We start from the raw sequence: 18,554 nt of genomic DNA, 5'->3' as shown, positions 1-18,554 counted from the left end.
GGGCGGGACGCGGGTCGCGGGTCGTTGGGGAGCGGGTCGGCGCGAATTAGTATTGCGTATCCGTAGGTAGGTATGGATTACGGGTAGTGTGTGGAGAGCGCATGTGGCGCTGGCGCTGTGAGGATATGGGGAGATGGATGGTTGTTCGCGACCAGAGGGACGCCGGTGCTGTGCTGGGTGCTCGGTGCCGGCCGTCGCTGTGGGTGCATGGCGCGTTGCAGGGGAGGTGTGCAGGTGCGGGTTGGGTGGGGTGAGTGGGAGGGGTAGTGGTAGGGGTCCTGGTAGGTACAGTACAAGGGTTCGGGTTGAGGTGTGATGTGATACGCGGTACGGATTAAGGCTTTTTGGTTTGCCGTTTCTTTTCTTTTTCCATTACCCCGGATATCTTGTGCACCTCTCAGTTACCTATCAATGGTGTACCCATAGAATAGTTCTTGGGTAGCTGTAAGAGACTATTGCGCTGTGGCTAGTAGAAAAGATACTAGGTGTGATAGTGTTCAAAGAGATATGAAGGTAAAAATATAGGAAATAAAATATGCTAAGGGTATAAAGGCACTTATAAGAGTATAAAGATAAAAACCATCCACGAGTAGAAAGTATTTCATATAGTTTTAGAGGTATGCCATTATATGGGATGCGCAAATATCCGGTGCCTTCTCCTTTTTCGCTGGATGGGTGCAAACGGACTACGTCGGAGACATTTATTTGCTAATCTTGGACATGAACATGCTCGCATTACTATTTCCTCCGAATCATCGTTTCTAACATACATCTAAATCGTAGACCTCATGTACACCATATACAACCCGACCGAGAGGAAAAACTAAACCAAAACAACAAGAAAACAGATATAAACATGAACACAAGCAAGTCCCACACCACGCTTACGCCGTTCCGCGCGCAGCCGTCCCCATAAACCCCAACTGCACAGGGTTCTGACTAGGCGGGACGTCTTTCCACGCGCGCCTCCCGCGCAGATTCAAGAGCACCGGATCCTCCTTCAGCGTATCCGGGTGCACCTCGAACGTGGGATACGCCTCTGCGCCGGCGCCGAAGCGCACCGCCTCGACCGCAGCGCTGAGATCGAACTCCTCGCGCGCGGCCGGGAACGTCGCTTTTTGCAGCGAGGGGGACGGGGTGTGCAGGTCCAGCTGCGAGGGGTCGGGCGTGGCAGACGGGGTTGCACCCGCAGCCGCAGGTGCGTCCTTCGAGGCGCACCCGAAAATTCGTTCCAGCAGCCCGCGCGGCCGCGCCGCCTCGCCGCTGCTGTGGATGCTGTAGTCGTCGGAGCTGTGGCGCCGCCGCCGCAGCCACTGCGTCGGCATGCTGCGCACTGCCGCGCTCCAGGCGGAGTGGACGAGCTCGTCAGGGATGAGCCGGATCAGGCTGCCTAGCGGTAGCGTCAGGAAACCGAACAGGATCGACCAGCCCCATTCTGCGCCTGTGAGGGCCACGGTCTGGAACGCTTCGCCGCCGACGAAGATGATGACGATTTGCCCGACTAGGGTCGTGGTTTGCACGAAGAGGAACCAGGGGTTTCGGTGGATGCCTTCGAGGATGTTGAAGTGGTTGTCTACGCGGCGGGAGCTGTGGGTTGGGGTGGGTGTGGTTAGTAAGGGTTTAGGTATGTGTGTGGTGTGGGTGTGCACGAGACTTACTTGAGTTGGTTGAAGACTTGCATTAGCACGTACGTGTTGAAGGTCATGGTCTGGAGGTGCTTGCGCTCGCGCGGGGTATGGTAGTCGAAGATGGTTTGGCCGGCGTAGTAGAAGGTGAAGATTACGGCGAGTTGGTAGATGGATTGCCCGAGTACCATCTTCCACATTGTCGTGTTTAGGCTGGATGCTGTCCGGGGTTCGGGTTTGCGTGAGAGTAGCGTCTGCGTGGGGTAGTCTGTGCCTAGGGCTAGGGCGGCAAAGGTGTCCATGATGAGGTTGATCCAGAGAAGCTGCACGACGGTGAAGACGGACGCGTTGGTACCGCCGACCAAGGCTGATATGACGGTTATGAGCCCGGCAGTAATGTTGATGGTGAATTGGAACTGCTTTGGTTAGCAAGAGGGTCGAATTGAGCGGAAGAGCTTGCCCACCTGTAAGAACTTCTTGGAGGCGTCGTTGACGGCTCTACCCCAAGCCACTGCTTTCACGATAGAAGTGAAATTGTCATCCATGAGCACAATCGCAGAGGCCTCCTTAGCCACTTCCGTCCCGGAAATCCCCATGGAGAATCCAACATCCGCAGCTTTCAAAGCCAGCGCGTCGTTGGTGCCATCACCAGTGACAGCGACGATCTCGTTCATGCCCCTCAAATGCGAAACCAACAGCATCTTATCGTCAGGACTGGAGCGCGCGAGAACCTGCAGACGCGGAATGACAAGGTCCAGCTGCTCAGGAGTCAGTGTCCGAAACGTCGGCCCATCCATGGCGATTCCTCCCGCTGTGTAGATGCCACATTCTGAGGAGATGGCTTTGGCGGTGAAGAAGTTGTCGCCGGTAACCATACGGACAAAGACACCGGCGGACTGACATTGCCGCACTGCTTCGACAACCTCGGGGCGTAGGGGATCGCGGATTCCGAACGCGCCTATGAAGACCAGATTCTCCAGGTCCGTGATATTCGCTGCTGCTGCTTCTTGATGCGGGGAAGAGTCTTGGTGAGGGGGCCAGTCCTCAAAATCCCGATACGCAACCGCGATGACGCGAAGCGACCGTTCGGCGTATTGAAGCATCGCGGTTTCGAGTGCGTGCGCGTTATCCATAGTCAGCTCCGCAGGGGACATGCCGTCCTGCGGCCCTCGCAAGGCCTCCGAGCACGCGGCAAGAATCACTTCGGCTGCCCCCTTTACCAGCATCCTGTACTTCCCTGGACCTAGGCGTATGATGACAGCCATCCATTTCCGGTTCGAGTCGAACGGCACCATTTCCACGACGTTGCCGTTGGCTCTCTCCTCGCTGAGCGCGCTCATGGCGACATTGTCGGACGCGAATCGGAGCAGAGCGGTCTCTGTGCTGGATCCCAGGAACTTCCCGCGGTCGCCCGTTTCGATTGCGGTGGAATTCAAGGCAAAGCTCATCCTAAGTAAGGCCCGGACGTCCTCGGAAAGCGATGACATCAGCCTGTTTGCCGTGGGACGAGGCAAGTCTTTTTCGCTAGTAGGTGCCAATGCGGAAGGCATGCCGTCGGTGAATTCATCAGAGGTGCCGACAATGCCTGCGACCACGCTCATTTTGTTCTGCGTCAACGTGCCAGTTTTGTCGGAGCAAACGGTCGTGGCATTCCCCATGATCTCGCATGAACGGAGGAGCCGCACGAGGTTTTTATCCTTGAGCATCCTTGTGGTTGCGAACGCAAGTGCCAGGGTAACGGTGAGCGGAAGGCCTTCGGGTACTCCGATAACGACGACGGTGATGGAGAGAATAAAGACTTCGAGGAACTCGTGTCCCTTCGCCTTTGGGCCGCCACGAATATCATCGAGCTCAGTGAGGAACCTGATGAACATGATAGCAAAGAAAATAACTCCAGAAATAAGGCCAAAGTTGACAATGTACTTGGCAAGTACTCCCAGTTTTTGCTGCAATGGCGTTTCCTCTATGTCGTCTTGTAATGACAACATGATTTTTCCATAGGTTGAATTGGCGCCAACCGAGACGACAAGGCATGTTCCAACTCCTGTTTCGATCCTCGTACCGCTGAGGATGAAAGGGTCGCCGGGGTGCTGCGCATGCGTTCCATCAAGCGGAGTCTTGATTATTAAATCCGATTCGCCTGTGAGAGGTGATTCATCACACTGGATGTCAAATCCCTCCACCAGGATGCCATCTGCGGGCATAACATCGCCCGCTTCGACATGTAATATGTCGCCAACAAGAATATTAAAAATAGAAATAGAATGATGTTGCCCCGAGCGGGTAACCGTAACCATGCGCTCATCCTTCTTTTGATTCAACTTTTGAAACTTGAAGTTCTTTTGATAATCATTGATGGCAGTGACAAGCACAATCAAGATTATAGCAACAATGATGGCTACGCCCTCGACCCAGTCAATACTGGAGTCCCCGTCCGTGTCACTGATCGACTGGTAGATACCAAGTGCAAGCGAGACCGTCGCAGACGCGGTGAGAAGAAACATTAACTTGTCGTTAAAAGCAAGCCATACCAGCTGCAAGAACGTCTTCGCTTTTCTCCTGGGCACACGGTTCTCGCCAAAGGTGTTGCGACGGTCCGTGAACTTTCCTGGGCTGGAGGCAGTTGCTGCCACGTCTTCGAATACTGCTTGGCTCGCAGAGCCAGAATCCGGGCTGAGCGCCTCTTCCAGCGAGATGCTCCCGTTTAACACGTCTTCATCGATGCTAAGGCCAGCCTTAACGTCCGTCTTGAGTCCTTTGGCCAGTCCGGGTAAGCTACCGAAGCAGTGCAACGCGTCCAGATTCCGAACGGTAATTAACCGGTGCAGTTGGGCCGGCGAAAACGCAAATTTGTTTCCTGGAACCTTCTCTTCTTCCGATGCGGGATCCAGCGAGAAGGGCGCGATGAAGCTTTGATGGGTAACCGTCCCTGAGTCGCGCTTGTCATGTGCCGTAACAGGGGTGATTCTGTCTTCCATTTCGACAACGGACTCGATGAAGCGAATGCTCCTTGAAATTCGAGATGGCGGAAGAGAAAGAGAAAGTCGCGAAGGGGGGGGGGGGGGGGAAGTGAACGTGTTGAGGTACTACGTAGGTAGCACTGCCTTAGATGCCGATTCTTCCGAGAAATGGGGATCATGCAGCACGAACCCAATCAACGCTCGTCGAGGCAACACAAAGAAATTTAAGCTCACAGTTGTAAGCGCGCCATCCACGGCATTCGGCGCGGAGGATACCATCGGAGCGGATGGTGGCATCAGCCTGCCTCGAATAAGCGATATAGACCTGTTTCGCGCATGTAGGGCGGAGCGACGATCATCGAAAAGCGGTCTAACTACCAACTCAGCACGCGAGCGATAATACGACCAAGCTATTGAGACACCTAAACAACCTCGGTGTGGTTATGGGGACCTGCTCCAGATACCCACCCGGCTACAGAGAACAGGGAGCAGCTCGCGCGCAGTACTCCTCTTCTTTCCTTTATTGTTTTCGCCTTTACCGTCGCATCATCTCTTTCGCTCGGACCTTGTTCGTACGCGCATCCTTTCTTGCGTTCGCCTTCTAGGGCTATCACACCCATACCGGAAGTCTCGATCCGGTGTGTTCTCGCCGGCAACAAAGCCGGTTTCTATACAACGTAAGCGCAGAACTGGCGATCTCGTGACCGGAAACCACTTTAGACGGTGCTAGATTGTAGGCTACGATAGTGTGGTGAGGTATGGCCAGATTACCTCGGAGCTTGGCCAGCCCAAATATTCTATTTTAATTTCTCTAGACTCAGCCTTGCTTGGTAAACTTGACAAACTCATTATCTATCGCAAATCAGTATACAACACTTGACAAATTGTTTGGTTAAACTTACAGTCGATAAGGCCGTCACCATTTGTGTCCGCTTGCTTGATAATCTCATCAATCTCTCCATCGGTTAGGTTCTCGCCAATGCCCTTCATGACATGTCTGACCTCCTCCGCGTTAATCGTGCCAGATCCATCCTTGTCAAAGGCAGCAAAAGCCTCGCGCAGCTCCTCGTCCGAGTCCATCTGCTTCGACTTTGTCTTCATCATCTTCAAAAACTCTTCAAAGTCGACGGTGCCGGTGCTGTCGAGGTCGAGCTCGTTGACCATATCTTGGAGCTCGGACTCTGTGGGGTTCTGCCCGAGCGAGCGCATCACTTCACCGAGCTCTTGCGCGGAGATCTGGCCATCGCCGTTCTTATCCTGGAGACATGCGTTCAGTTGGTGGGCACATGGATGGGTGGGTCGACAAATCATCACGTACGAAAACGGCGAAAGCGGCCCGGATGTCATCGATCTGCCGCTGGGCAAGGTCTTGGGACTAGTGGAAAGCGTCAGCCCTGCGGCAAGGGCGAGATTTCTTGCGGTATACCATTTTAGAATCTGGTCCGTGCGGGGCTGGGTGTCCTGTGATGTTGACGCCTTTTCGCCTTTCTGTAAAAACAGATATCAGGTATCTGGCGCGCCTCTAAAGAAAAGGGTGGTGATGAATTTCGATGGAGATAGTGGCGATCGTGTGCTTGGCTATCCGGATCAACCGGCAGCTACGGGTTCCGTGCTATCCATTGGCGTACAATTCAGCCTTATCAGATAGCGAGGGCCGAATTTGTGCAGGGGTACTGTACATCAAAACCCGTATATCCGAAGCCAAAAGCTATAGTATATCTTTTTGCCGAGTGCTTGCAATACACTACTTGTTAGTCTCCGGGTTTTAACGTTAGTCTTCTGCCGATGACAACGGCCCACAGCTCTGCGACCCCATCCATACCTTCTGCCAAGATAAACTGTTTGGTGACTATCATGTTGGAGGGGCAGGTCTTTGAGTCGAGGCTCACGAAAAACATCATAAAAAGGCCGAGATGAGAGAGAAGGAGTGGAACGAGTTGGTCAGCGTGGCCAGCGACGCTAAAGCATGGAAAATCTCGCTTGTGCGATAACTTGTGATGTCGGATGCTGAACCACATGAGTATAATAGGCACTCAATGGCCAATTGGGTTTGCTGTGCTGTTTAGCAGCTCCATAGACTGCCGTTTTCCCGCGCTCATTCTTGCCTGCCTTCCGGGTCTTCGTTCCCACCCTCTTCACCAAACTAGTTACTCACAGGTATTCTGATGGATCCAATCCGCTTACTGTTGCAAGCTGGTGATCTTTGCACCATCATGACTTCCAATTGTTGTACATACTTATTTTGAATGAGATTGAAAAGGTGATTATCACGTGACAGTAAGGACGACAACGATATGATGGCGGTGATGCTCGAATACTTTTGGCACTAAAAACCGTGTCGACAGGACCATGGCAGATTCAACCAGCTACTGCCAAATGTACAGAGAAGTTGTGATTGTGTCATATCAAGACGAGTGCCCAAAAGTGAAGGTGGGGTGCAGGTGAAACGTGGAGATGGTGGAACCTGGAGATGACGTACCCGTTGTTAAGGCGACCTTCCCTCGTTCCGAGGTTTCCGGCCACCAGTCGCAAACTTTCTGCCCGTTGTGGCCTCACATCATCCCACTACATATCCAATGGCTAGTGAGGAAGGAATTGGTGGCTTCGGCCGCCGCAGACCGCAATTTGAGGGCGACGACACCACCCCAACGACCGACCGTGAACTCAAGGGCTGGTATTCTTACGGCATCGCTGCCGAAGTCTTTGCGGTATGCGGCGTTGGTAAGCCTGCACCGAAAATCTCACTTATTCGTGTTTACATGTTGCATCTATTCGTAAACAGTATACTTATTTGCATTCAGGCTCTTTCCTTCCCGTCACGCTCGAGCAACTTGCTCGTGAGCGGGGTGTCTTGCGAACCGACGGCGTAACCTCTTGCATGGATGCCCAAGACAAGACCCAATGCGTCGTCTATCCTTTTGGCAGACAGGTCAGCACTGCCAGTTTTGCCATGTACACCTTTTCCATCGCCGTATTTTTCCAGGCCCTCGTCTTGGTTTCTTTCAGTGCTGTCGCCGACCATGGTATCACGCTCGCTCTTCGTTGTTGACCTACCCAACTCACCGTTCTCCAGGCACGTACCGCAAAAAGTTTCTGCTCACATTTGCATATGTCGGAGCAGCTGCTAGCATGCTCTTCATCGTCGTCTCTCCATCCTTGTATCTCCTAGGCTCTTTGCTGGTGATCATTGGCGTAGCGTCTCTCGGATCGTCATTCGTGCTGCTCAACTCCTTTCTGCCATTGCTGGCCGCAAACGATCCCTCTGTGACTACGCATTACAAGAACGTATCCCATGACGACGAAGATGATGATACTTCATACGACTCTTCAAGCACTTCAGCGCCTGAGCTTGCTCTTTCAAACAAGATTTCAAGTAAGGGCGTAGGCCTTGGATACATTGCTGCAGTCTTTGTCCAAGTCCTGAGCATCGGGCTTCTTTTTGGCTTGTCCAAAGTTCATTTCTCGTCTTCATCCATCCCATTACGGTCGGTACTTTTTCTCGTCGGCCTCTGGTGGGCCGTCTTCACCATCCCGTGCGCTCTATGGCTGCGGGACCGCCCCGCCCCACCGTTGGCCAGCTCGCTCACCCGGAAAAATCGCCTGGCCCAAGTCGCGGCCTACATCGGCTTCGCCTGGAAGTCGGTATGGACGACGATAAAAACGGCCGCCCAGCTTCGGCAAACCCTTGTCTTCCTCCTTGCGTGGTTCCTGCTCTCGGACGCCATCGCCACCGTCTCCGGCACGGCCATCCTCTTCGCCCGCACCGAGCTGAAAATGGACACGGTCCCCATCGCCATCCTCTCCATCACGGCCACCTCATCCGGTATCGCAGGCGCCTTCATCTGGCCGCTCATCTCGCGCCGCTACGACCTTCCAACCCACAAGACCATCGTCGCGTGCATCTTTCTCATGCAAGTGATCCCGATCTACGGGCTCATGGCCTACATCCCCTTCGTCAAGAAATGGGGCGTCGGCGGCCTGCAACAGACGTGGGAGATCTATCCGTTGGGCGTCGTGCACGGCTTCGTGATGGGCGGACTGTCGTCGTACTGCCGCTCCTTCTTTGGCACGCTCGTGCCGCCTGGTTCCGAAGCGGCGTTCTTCGCCCTCTATGCCGTCACGGACAAGGGGTCCTCGGCCATCGGTCCCGCTATTGTCGGTGCGATCGTGGATAGGACTGGTGGGCTGAGACCTGCGTTTTTGTTCCTGGCTGCCCTGATTGCGGCGCCGGTCCCACTCGTGCTGTATGTGAATCCGGAGAAGGGGAGAGCGGATGCGAGGGCATTGGCTAGGAGGATGGCTGGTGGAAGAGGTGGTGGATATGAAAGGGTTAGTGCAGGGGAGACGGAGGATGAGTGATGGGACGGAGTAAAAGAGGGGGATGTGGGTGTTGAAAATAGTAAGTGGCCTCCAAGTATGGATTGGCGCGCGAAGTTGATTGATGTGTGCGAAAGGTGTAGCGCACAACAATGAACGCAACAAAGAGCACTAAACACCCACGCACGTTTACCTATTTTTGTATGCCCCATTCGAATTGGAAACGAGTCTCCTGCACAGTGAAACAAACTCAATCGCGACTGAGTCGGCACTTGGGAAACCGCGGATTAAACCCTTTATCGATGTTCTTAACGCTCTCACTGCAATCAGTTGCTTATTGGCTCTCATCCTTGCAATCGCTGATGGTATACATGGCGAAAAATAACGTCACCGTGGATTCCTTTTTTGGCGACTTTCACTATCCCGCAAAACTTGCGTCATGCTCGTTTGCGTAACAGGGCTGTATCTTGTTCCGATCGACAAAGGATTTGGACTTGTGGCAACTTTATCTGGTGTTGACAAGGATACCCTAGATTTGGTCCAAGATGCAGCACTCTCTGGGGAGTTGGAGAGGTCAGTGAAAATTGGAGTTTCCATCATTGAAGATAGGCCTCAAACAAGATCGACACGAATCCGGTATAACTTAGGCTAGCTGGGACTGAGAGCAGCGCGTGTAAAGAGAGGCATTGTCTATAAATCGGCGTTGGAATATGCGCCCAAGCTAACAAGCTAACAATGCTAGCTGCTTAGCCAAGCCACCCAGCCGCTCTGGACTGTCGCTAGCGTTAGCAGCCGTTGTCTGGGGAGTGGGGACCGTAGCACCGCCTCACCCGCCTGCCCGCATTTCCGTAAAACGGCATCCTATAACCTGCCTGCAAGTCTTCCATGGTCTCAGAGTGGCAAACTAGCTTCCAGATTTGTGGTAAAACTGCATGCGAGCATCTGAAAATGAAACAGCAGTCTACGCTGTTCTCGTGGGGTCAATCTCACATGAAGAGCATGGAGACGCGGGGGATAGCACAGTAGGCAAGTAGGTGAAATAAGCATCAATTGGTGCCTCAACTGACTGTATTTCTACACTAGGGTTTCAAATTCATCACGCCGTCAGGGGTATTCCTAATTTCCTATGTTCCGGGCGCTAACAAGATCACCTAATATTAGTCAGCTTGCAGCTCAGTGCAAAATAAATCCGTAATGAGACCTTAGAATGGTCCAATAAGTGCGAGTAGGTTTGGATGATTGCGATTCAATATGGGCTGTGTTTAATGGTGTACAATAGACTATCCGGGTTCCGACAGCTGCTCTCACCACTTTGTGCGCTTGGATGACGTGGTACGCGCACTAGCGTGTTCCTTTGAGTTACACCGCCAGGTTTTCTGTTGGTGTTGGTCCAGTTAACGTTGATAAAATCTTGGGGCAATAGCGCAAACGACATGCTATCCTGCGTTTCGGCCCCCAAAGTGGCTTGAAATAAGGTTGGTCTAGTCTCATCCATGCTTACGACAGGCAGCCTAAAAAGGTCAAAACTTATAACAAAATAAGACCCCAGCGCGTTTCTCCCTATAATCCTCTTTCCAACACTCACGGCCTCTCGGTGAAACATACGGCCTACAATGGCTCCCTGGACGGGATACCACCATCCGACAGGAGAATCGCAATTCGAACTACAGGATACCAGTTATGACTCCGCAAAAGATGCCCTCAAGCCTACAGTGCAAACGACGACGACATCCGCATCGGTTTCAACCTTAGGCGATAAGCCTCCAGAGAATGCTACAAGAAGCCGGTTATGGACTCCGGTATTTCTGAGGAAAAGCGCCGTAATTGGCTTTATCTGCCTCTACATCGCGCTAGCCGTTACATTGGGTGTCCTTCAAGCTCTCGATATAAAGAGACAAGGGTTAGCAACCACAATGTCAACGAGACATTTCTTATGGACCTATGGACCCACTGCTAGTATGTGATACTATAGGTTTCCGGGAAAATGCTAATCAAGCGGTAGTTCTGGCGATGGTTGCTACAGGCTGGGGCCAACTGGAGCACAGGACCAAACAGATGACGCCCTGGGCAAAATTGAGGAGTGGACCGACACAAGCCTCAAAGGCACTCCTTCTAGACTATGTCAGCGAGGCTCAGCCCAATGCTCTTTGGGCTTCCCTCAAGGCCTCCGATTATGCCGTCGCCCTTGCAATCACAGGCTCACTGCTGCTAAAACTGCTGACAGTTTTATCCACCGGCCTCTTAACGTTGCAACTGGAAAGTCGCCAACACAACCACATTCCTTTGGTAGCTTTGGACCACTTCGATGCCAGCGTGTTCAACACATCGCTCATCGATGCTACACCTGCTTTGTCTGTGGTGGCATTCAAAAGCCTTAACATGTCTTACCCACCGGGCACGTCGGACAGCTACGCAATTCCCACGCTTGAGATGCGTGATCATCGTATAGGTATGTTTTTCCATCTTCTAGACAATAACACCCGTCGCCATCAAGCGAGATTTACGGTCTAGCGAGACAAAGAAGAATACAAGCAGCCCCTGTATGATACTCCTTGTTTAGCTATATGTCTAAGACCTGGATATAAGTAAGGAGATCTTTAGGCATTTACATGCCTACAAAATTCTTGACTTTGTTTCCTTTCCACCCCGTACGAGTGCACATTTCGTCGTCTCGTTAGGCAGTGAACCTCGCTTGACGGTGACGGATGTTAAAAGTCCTTTGCACTGATGGAGCGGAAGTTGATAACTTTGATAGAATGGGGCAACATTACCATCAAAACCACAATCGATACCTTCCACGCCGATCTGACCTGCGAACCCGCCAATATGACAACCCACAATGTTTCGTGTACATCCTCGGGATGTGAGCTGGTGCACATGGATATTTCGGTCGAGTCTGCCTCCTGTAAATTCAAAAAGTTTACTTGGCCAAACAGATTCTCCTTCAGCTGGCGGAATACGGTTTTTGGTTCCGCATTCGCCGCCTCCGCGCAATGTTCCAACGAAGAGTCGAATCGTTTCGTTTTGGCCACAGGATTACTAGATCTGGGCTCTGACATCAAAAACATAACCGCCCGCGTGGAGAACAGCACTGTCTTGGTGTGCGAGCCTCACTACATCATCAAACCTGCCGACATTACTATCGACAGCAATGGGGCTTTGCTCGATGTTTCTTTGCATGACCAAGTCGCTCCTAATAAAACGCTTCCATTACTGTCAGAGTGGGACCTTCTTGAAGGCGTCATTTCCTCCTTGAGTGAGGCATATTCGTCTCTATCTCTTATGCCTTCTAACCAGAAACCACTCGTCCTAGCTGCCAAAAGCACGCCATCCATTGCTTCGTTCAGCAGCTTCTTTACTCTCATGGGAGCCGTAACAAGAATAAGCAATGATACCTTCACTGATTACAATTTCCTGGAAAGAGAATCGAGACGATTGTACAGCCTTGTGGCTGCACAAATCGCCAAAAGCAACATCATGACACCTGAAAAAGAAAACCACGAAGGGACATGTCATGTCACTGAACAACGTCTCCGCATCCGTGGCTTGTCATTATACTTTATGCAAGCCACTTTAGGAGTTCTTACCATTACAACGGCCTGCCTATACTCCCTGGTCCCCCGGGCAGTAACTAGCGGAGACCCCGGGACGATCGGTGGTCTGGCCGCGATAATGGCTCGGAGCCGCGATCTGTCTGCCATACTGTCATCAGCAGGGGCATTGAAACTGGAAAGCCTGCGGTCATTACTCTCCAACTACAAATGCGAAACTGTTGTCGGGTACCATGCCAACGTCGCTCAATTCAGCATAGAGGTTCAGGAAAAGATGGATAATACGGATATCGAACCGAAAAAAACAACCGAGGAAACAGACCAGAAAGGCCATTGGTGGCATCCTTTCTCCGCTAATATCATCACGAAGTCAATTATTGCTGCCTTGCTGCTACTTTTGGTGCTACCTTTGGAGCTGATTTACCAAAAATCCAGGCATTCAGGCGGTCTGGCTGATGTAGACCAAGAGAGCTATATCCGCTATACTTGGGCTTACGTCCCAGCAGCTGTCATGATAGCCATGCAGCTACTCGCAGGCATGATCGGATTTACTGCTAGGATCTTCTCGCCTTACTACTATCTGAGGATGGAGCCTTCCGTGGCGCACAAAGCAATTTTGAGCGACCAAGTTTCCAGGATGACTATACATTCCTTGTGTAGTTCTATCAAGGATAGACACTATGCTATCACAACAACAGCATTGTCGATGCTTCTCATACCCTTTTTCACAATTGCAGTAAGCGGACTCTATGCCGCAAGAGCTGCCCAAATACCCCAGGACGTCTCTTTTGGCTTCTCCAATGTCTTCAATTCCTCTTACGACCCGGAATACATCAGCTCTGACAACGGCTCTCTTATAATGAATATGCTGTTAAAGAAAAACTTATCCGACCCTCTTTGGACCCACGGCGAACTGGCATTCCCCAAAATTAGTTTCGCCACCAATGATTCCCTTCCGCCGTTTCCAGTAGCAGATGGATCGAACTTCTCGGTTGTCCTTCCTGCACTTCGGGCGAACTTGGACTGCACATTCATTTCTGGGAACCAACTAGGGATAGAAAAAAGCAAGATCTCGGAATACCGATGGATAACTTTCCCTAACACAACGAAATGTGGGGACGCTCTGTCAACGGGATGGGAGTACGATGGAAAACCATTTGGGACTCTTCAAGTGGCAGTGCCCCTCGAGATGTCTGTGTTGACGCCTCCGGCAAACTGTCCTCGCGTGGCTGTCACTTATGGAACGTCGCCAGACTCTGCCGGCATCAATGGCATGACATGCCTTTCTTCGATCCAGGAATTACAGGTCAACACTACTTTCTTGTACCCTTCTTATCAGATTGTGGAGGCAGAGCCTTTCGAGAACACCACCAAGGTCTTCAGCGATGGCGCACTTTCGCTTGTGAGAATGAACAGCACTCTTCCCTATACCTATCGGACCAATGACACTTTCGATGCCACTTTCCAAACTATTCTCTCAAGAAGCAATGTCTCCATAGAAGGTCGCATGGGAGAAAGCGCCTTCCCGGCGCTTGTTGAAGACATCCAACACCTTTACCGGATGAGCTTCGCCCAGATCATGAACCAAGTCGGAAGAATGCCTGCTCCCTCGGGTATGGAAGCTCTGAATGGCACAATCATCAATGCGAACCGTCTTCGGATGATGCAGACCTTTTGGTCTACACGAATCTTGCAATTCCTCCTCGCCTTAACCGCAATTTGCGTGGCCATTTCAGCTTACCTTATGGATACCCGCGAGACTTTGCCCAAAAACCCGTGTAGCATTGCGGCTGCAGCTAGTCTGCTTGCGAGCTCGGAGATGCTGAAGGAAGGCGTTATACCGAGGGGCTCGGAGTGGTGCACTGATAAGGAGATGGAGCAAAAAGGAATTTTCCAGAGCTATTTATTTAGTCTGGGTTGGTGGGGCGAAAAAGGTACGCCAGAGAGGAGGTTTGGTATTGATATCGGAAGGGCAGAGTGGTCGAAATAAGGATGATGTTTTGTATGTAGTATGTACTTAGTTGAAAAAGCAGATCAAAGCAGTCGTATCATGGTTTAACTAAAACAAAGAAATACGCGAATGAATCAAACGAGCTTTGCGAAAGAAATTCATGCCTGGCAAAACATGTGATTTAGGCAACAGCCTGTCTTCAGGTGACTCAAGGTCTGTGCTCACTTGCTTACTATATGCCGCACAACTTCATAGCCAGCTCATCGCCTTCAAGCAGCATCTTCAACTGTGTTTGTTCTATCCACCTTCGAGACCAAACCCATCGAAGGGAGATAGCCTCGCTTATTTCCATTAGAACTTCTAATCTCTAAAATCGCCACTTGCGCAAAATATGTCAGAAACCACCAACCAAGCCGGCAACAATACTGCCTCAGCACCACCAGGAAATCCATCTAAACCCATCAAATGTATGTACCCAAACCAGATGACCTTTACCGACGACAATGGCAAGGTGTGGGTCATCTATATGCCGAGGAAGGACTACAAGAGGGCTATGGAGCTGTATAAGGCCAAGAACTACGCTGAGCTTACCAAGTTTCCACCATGGGGTGAGTAAGGCTTGTCCGGTTCTGTAGGAAGAAGCTAATGATGGACTTAGCCAACCAGCAGTATACGGAGGAGTATTATTTTGATGCGGAGGAGGAGGCTGATGCTTAGGAACCAGAGTAATGGTATTGTATTCCAGTGCTATCATAGTCGTGCATTGTTTGAAACGAATAAAGGATGTCGTAGATATCGGTACTTAATAGGCAAGGGCCCGAATAGTTTGCCTAATATATAGTTAAGAGGTGGGTAAACCATCCGAAAGGGGTAGGCAGAGTCTGTTATACCCATAGAGTACTCTTTAGGTAGCTAATATAGATATTTACGCCACAGCTATTAGTCTCTAGGTGCCTAAATAATGGTAAAATAGTGCGAGGTATAAAAGTATTTAGAAAGATATGAATATATGAATCTATAAGTATTTAAAAGTATACGAAGATATAAATGTATGGAAGTACTAAAATACTCGATAGCGTTATAAGAATAAAATTCGTTAGAGGGTCCAAAGATATTTGTGACCATATATGGAAGTAAGATATCTAGGAGTATAAAGTGAATTGTATATTCTTACAGTTGCATTATTACGGGGTGTGTGTAAGACATCTAGAGGGGATGGGTGAACCATCAGAAACTACAGAAAGAAGCTTCCCTGAACATTTCCATTCTTCGACTGCGAAAACATATCTGTAACGAAACGAGCATAAGCTCTTAACACAGAAACTTGAATTGAACACAAAGGTACAAGCGTTAAGCGAATGCGTTTTTTGCCGCAACTGCAACTCCGATGGGCAAAGATTCAATTCACATCACTTCACATCCTTTACATCATTAACACTCACATATCGCTAACACTCACACATCACTAACACTCACACCGTCATCATGCACTAGCAGGTATAAATTCTCCCCCCATAGTGGACCATCCAACCTTCTCCTAACTTCACCAACAACAATTCCGATCATTCCCTCAACCATGAATATCCCCGATATTCCAGACACAGAGACTCGCGTCCTGCTTCTCTCGCTCTACGGCTATACCGACGACCACATCGATGACCTACTCACCGGTCGATGCCACGTCGAATGCGCCAAAGATCTCGACACAGCCATAAACTCCATCATGAATGACCGCCCCCACATCATCGTCGTCACTGACCCTGCCGTCACCTTCGCAGAGAACCAGACTCTTATCTTCAAGCTGTACGAGTACGTCAAGGGCGGCGGAACGCTAATTCTGGGCAGTCGCTTCAGCACTTGGGCCAACTTCACGGAGATGGACAAGTTCTTCGGTGCCCTCGGACTCAACTGGAAGGCGGAGAACTTCTACCGCTCAACCGTCCAAGCGCGTTACGGATCTGTCAAGAACCCTGAGTCTGTCCTTCACTATTTGACGTTCCAAGTCTCGGGTGTGCATCTCAAGAGTGTCGATCATCAGGCTATGCTCTACATCGCCTTGAAGCAGGACTCCCCGGAACTGAACATGAAGTACAATGTGACGCCTTTCGCCTGGAAGAAGCTGGGTGAGGGTTTTGTTGGATACATCAGCGATGTGCTTAACGATCCCAAGACTGATGACGTTATGCTGGCTATGTGCGGTCTGTCGGACCCTGGAGTTATGTCTGAATAGCTCGGCCAACAGAAGAAGCTTAGAAATTGGCAGACGGTACATTAGACTTGGCAATTGGAGGTGCAATGAAAGCTTTAAGAGCTTAGAGTTGGGTGAACATTAGAAACTGATGAGCAGTTAGATGGACAATGAAAACTTCATGGCGACAGCCATACAAAACTAATCTTGGATTTTACTGTTGTGCTACAGTGAACGGTTGTTAGATGTGTTTCGACCGAAAACGTGAAGCTTTTACTTAGGTCCTCAAGCAAGCTCTCCTGAATCATGGAAACAGACGCGATAAAAGACAAGTAGGCCAAGGAGTCTCAAATCACTGCCAAGTGAAGTCACACCCTACCCAGCCAATCACAAATTCAGTGTCATCTCCACCAAAAGCTCAACTCTCCGCAAGCAAAACCTCCTCACCAGCAACAAGCGTCCCATTCTCAGCCGCCGTGCCATGCGCCTTCGCCAAATACGCATAAGTAGGATACCAGCGTTCCAAAAACGACAGCACGCCCGCCGAACCCGGAGGGTTCCGCCAGTCGCGCATGAGATCGCACACAATACTGAACAGACTCACAAGCTGCACGCCCGCGGCCTGCATACGCGCATTCGACACGCCTCTGATCAGCGGCGTCGTCGTCCCTGATGCCTCCACGTTTGCCCACACGCTGTACCCTTCGGCCCGCAGCGACAGCGCCAGACACGCCGTGCATACGTCCGTCACGATGCCCGCCATGATCAGCTGGTTGCGCCCGGTCGCGCGGACTGCGGCGCGAAAGTCGGCATTGTCCCAGGCGTTGACTTCGCCTTGTCGTTGGATGAGCGGTGCTGTGGGGTACATCTCGAGAATCTCTTTGGGGAGTGGTCCGTTTGGCCCTGGTGGAAAGATGAGTGTTGTGCTTGGATTTGAAGGATAGAACAAGGCTCATCAGTTTGGGCGGAGGTGGTCATGATCACGGGGATGTCGAAGAGTTGATCGAGTGCGGCGTGCGCGAGCATGTTGTTTCGATACAATGTCGGGTCGAAGTCTCGGGCGAGGTGGTAGAGGCCTACTTGCAAGTCGAGGATAAGGAGGGCCTACAAGAGAGTAAGTGAATGATTGGCCCTCATAGTCAGGAGCACGTACTGCATCGCTGACATTGAGTCGCTCGAATGAAACAGCTGAAAGTGCTTTAGCTTAGGTATTGTGGAGCGCTATGTAAGTGAACAAACCATCACCAAGTGCAGTCACGACCCAACAAAAAAGCGAGAGCAGCCTTGGAACCGCATTGTTATGCAAAGTTAGTTGTGAGTCTCGGTATTTGGAATTTGAGAGTGCTGACGAGGCCTTCGGGCACCCTGCGATCGCTTATATGTCAAATTGATCCCATCAACATTCATAGGCTCCCAGGCATAGAATGGTATAACCACGACTTAACAGAACCTTGTAACACAGCTTTAACTTTGTATGCGGAACTTCGCAGCGCAAAATTTGATGCAGTCGATCAAACTGTAGTCTGTACAAGCGGGGCAGAGGTGTTGATGAAGATGACGGAAAGCCACCATTACGCTTCATGACTCCACTGGACCGCCTCGAGAGGACAGCAAGGTGAACAGATACGATTATTTGCAACCAACCGTATGAATATTCAGGATGTAGTCAACAAATTAAAGGAGAAGAAACTGAGCATTTGAGACACACCGAAGCCACAAACTCTGATCAGCTTACATGGAGTTCTCCCCACTCGAGTGGAAAAGCCAAGCAAGGCTGGTAGACTTCATGGCGTCGGTGTTCAACTGCAGATGGCCGGCGAAGTATTTAAGTTCACAGTACGTGCCAATCCACGAGTGCCTAGGAATCCATCCGCATCTCCTACCAGGAAAGCTTTGCAAGTAAAGACAAATACTATGCACCTGTCATGCAGTCCACACTGACGTACTGGCCATCGTGATCCT

At 50.9% G+C, this 18,554-nt stretch overlaps 7 protein-coding genes across 7 annotated transcripts; 4 read left to right on the top strand and 3 right to left on the bottom strand.

The window, feature by feature from the left end:
• Window positions 1-1,654: 1,654 nt before the first annotated feature.
• Window positions 1,655-4,603, bottom strand: K452DRAFT_235815 (uncharacterized protein; the record flags this gene model as incomplete). Its single annotated transcript, XM_033537464.1, has 2 exons — window positions 1,655-2,044; window positions 2,090-4,603. The coding sequence occupies 2 exons, from the start codon at window positions 4,601-4,603 to the stop codon at window positions 1,655-1,657; spliced, it is 2,904 nt and encodes a 967-aa protein (XP_033393180.1).
• Window positions 4,604-5,402: 799 nt separating this feature from the next.
• K452DRAFT_312287 (uncharacterized protein) lies at window positions 5,403-6,014 on the bottom strand (the record flags this gene model as incomplete). Its single annotated transcript, XM_033543546.1, has 4 exons — window positions 5,403-5,437; window positions 5,488-5,842; window positions 5,904-5,960; window positions 6,012-6,014. 4 exons carry the CDS (start codon window positions 6,012-6,014, stop codon window positions 5,403-5,405), a joined length of 450 nt encoding a protein of 149 aa, XP_033393179.1.
• Window positions 6,015-7,161: 1,147 nt separating this feature from the next.
• K452DRAFT_235695 (uncharacterized protein) lies at window positions 7,162-8,944 on the top strand (the record flags this gene model as incomplete). The annotated part of the gene is made up of 3 exons (XM_033537455.1): window positions 7,162-7,306; window positions 7,387-7,608; window positions 7,659-8,944. The coding sequence occupies 3 exons, from the start codon at window positions 7,162-7,164 to the stop codon at window positions 8,942-8,944; spliced, it is 1,653 nt and encodes a 550-aa protein (XP_033393178.1).
• Window positions 8,945-10,515: 1,571 nt separating this feature from the next.
• On the top strand, window positions 10,516-14,443 carry K452DRAFT_235787 (uncharacterized protein; the record flags this gene model as incomplete). The annotated part of the gene is made up of 3 exons (XM_033537462.1): window positions 10,516-10,858; window positions 10,905-11,351; window positions 11,658-14,443. 3 exons carry the CDS (start codon window positions 10,516-10,518, stop codon window positions 14,441-14,443), a joined length of 3,576 nt encoding a protein of 1,191 aa, XP_033393177.1.
• A 231-nt stretch (window positions 14,444-14,674) lies between these two features.
• On the top strand, window positions 14,675-15,336 carry K452DRAFT_291506 (uncharacterized protein). The gene is made up of 2 exons (XM_033541191.1): window positions 14,675-15,012; window positions 15,063-15,336. Exons 1-2 carry the CDS (start codon window positions 14,796-14,798, stop codon window positions 15,119-15,121), a joined length of 276 nt encoding a protein of 91 aa, XP_033393176.1. The 5' UTR covers window positions 14,675-14,795; the 3' UTR covers window positions 15,122-15,336.
• A 644-nt stretch (window positions 15,337-15,980) lies between these two features.
• On the top strand, window positions 15,981-16,634 carry K452DRAFT_312283 (uncharacterized protein; the record flags this gene model as incomplete). Its single annotated transcript, XM_033543545.1, has 1 exon — window positions 15,981-16,634. One exon carries the CDS (start codon window positions 15,981-15,983, stop codon window positions 16,632-16,634), a length of 654 nt encoding a protein of 217 aa, XP_033393175.1.
• Window positions 16,635-16,798: 164 nt separating this feature from the next.
• Window positions 16,799-18,545, bottom strand: K452DRAFT_321712 (uncharacterized protein; the record flags this gene model as incomplete). Its single annotated transcript, XM_033544420.1, has 4 exons — window positions 16,799-17,495; window positions 17,540-17,696; window positions 17,746-17,780; window positions 18,539-18,545. The coding sequence occupies 4 exons, from the start codon at window positions 18,543-18,545 to the stop codon at window positions 17,011-17,013; spliced, it is 684 nt and encodes a 227-aa protein (XP_033393174.1). The 3' UTR covers window positions 16,799-17,010.
• Between the last annotated feature and the right edge of the window lie 9 nt (window positions 18,546-18,554).

The sequence above is a fragment of the Aplosporella prunicola genome (assembly GCF_010093885.1).
Source record: "Aplosporella prunicola CBS 121167 unplaced genomic scaffold K452scaffold_29, whole genome shotgun sequence".
Taxonomy (NCBI): Eukaryota; Fungi; Ascomycota; class Dothideomycetes; order Botryosphaeriales; family Aplosporellaceae; genus Aplosporella; species Aplosporella prunicola.
Note: the sequence above shows the minus strand (reverse complement) of the source record. Positions and strands in the feature narration are given on the sequence as shown.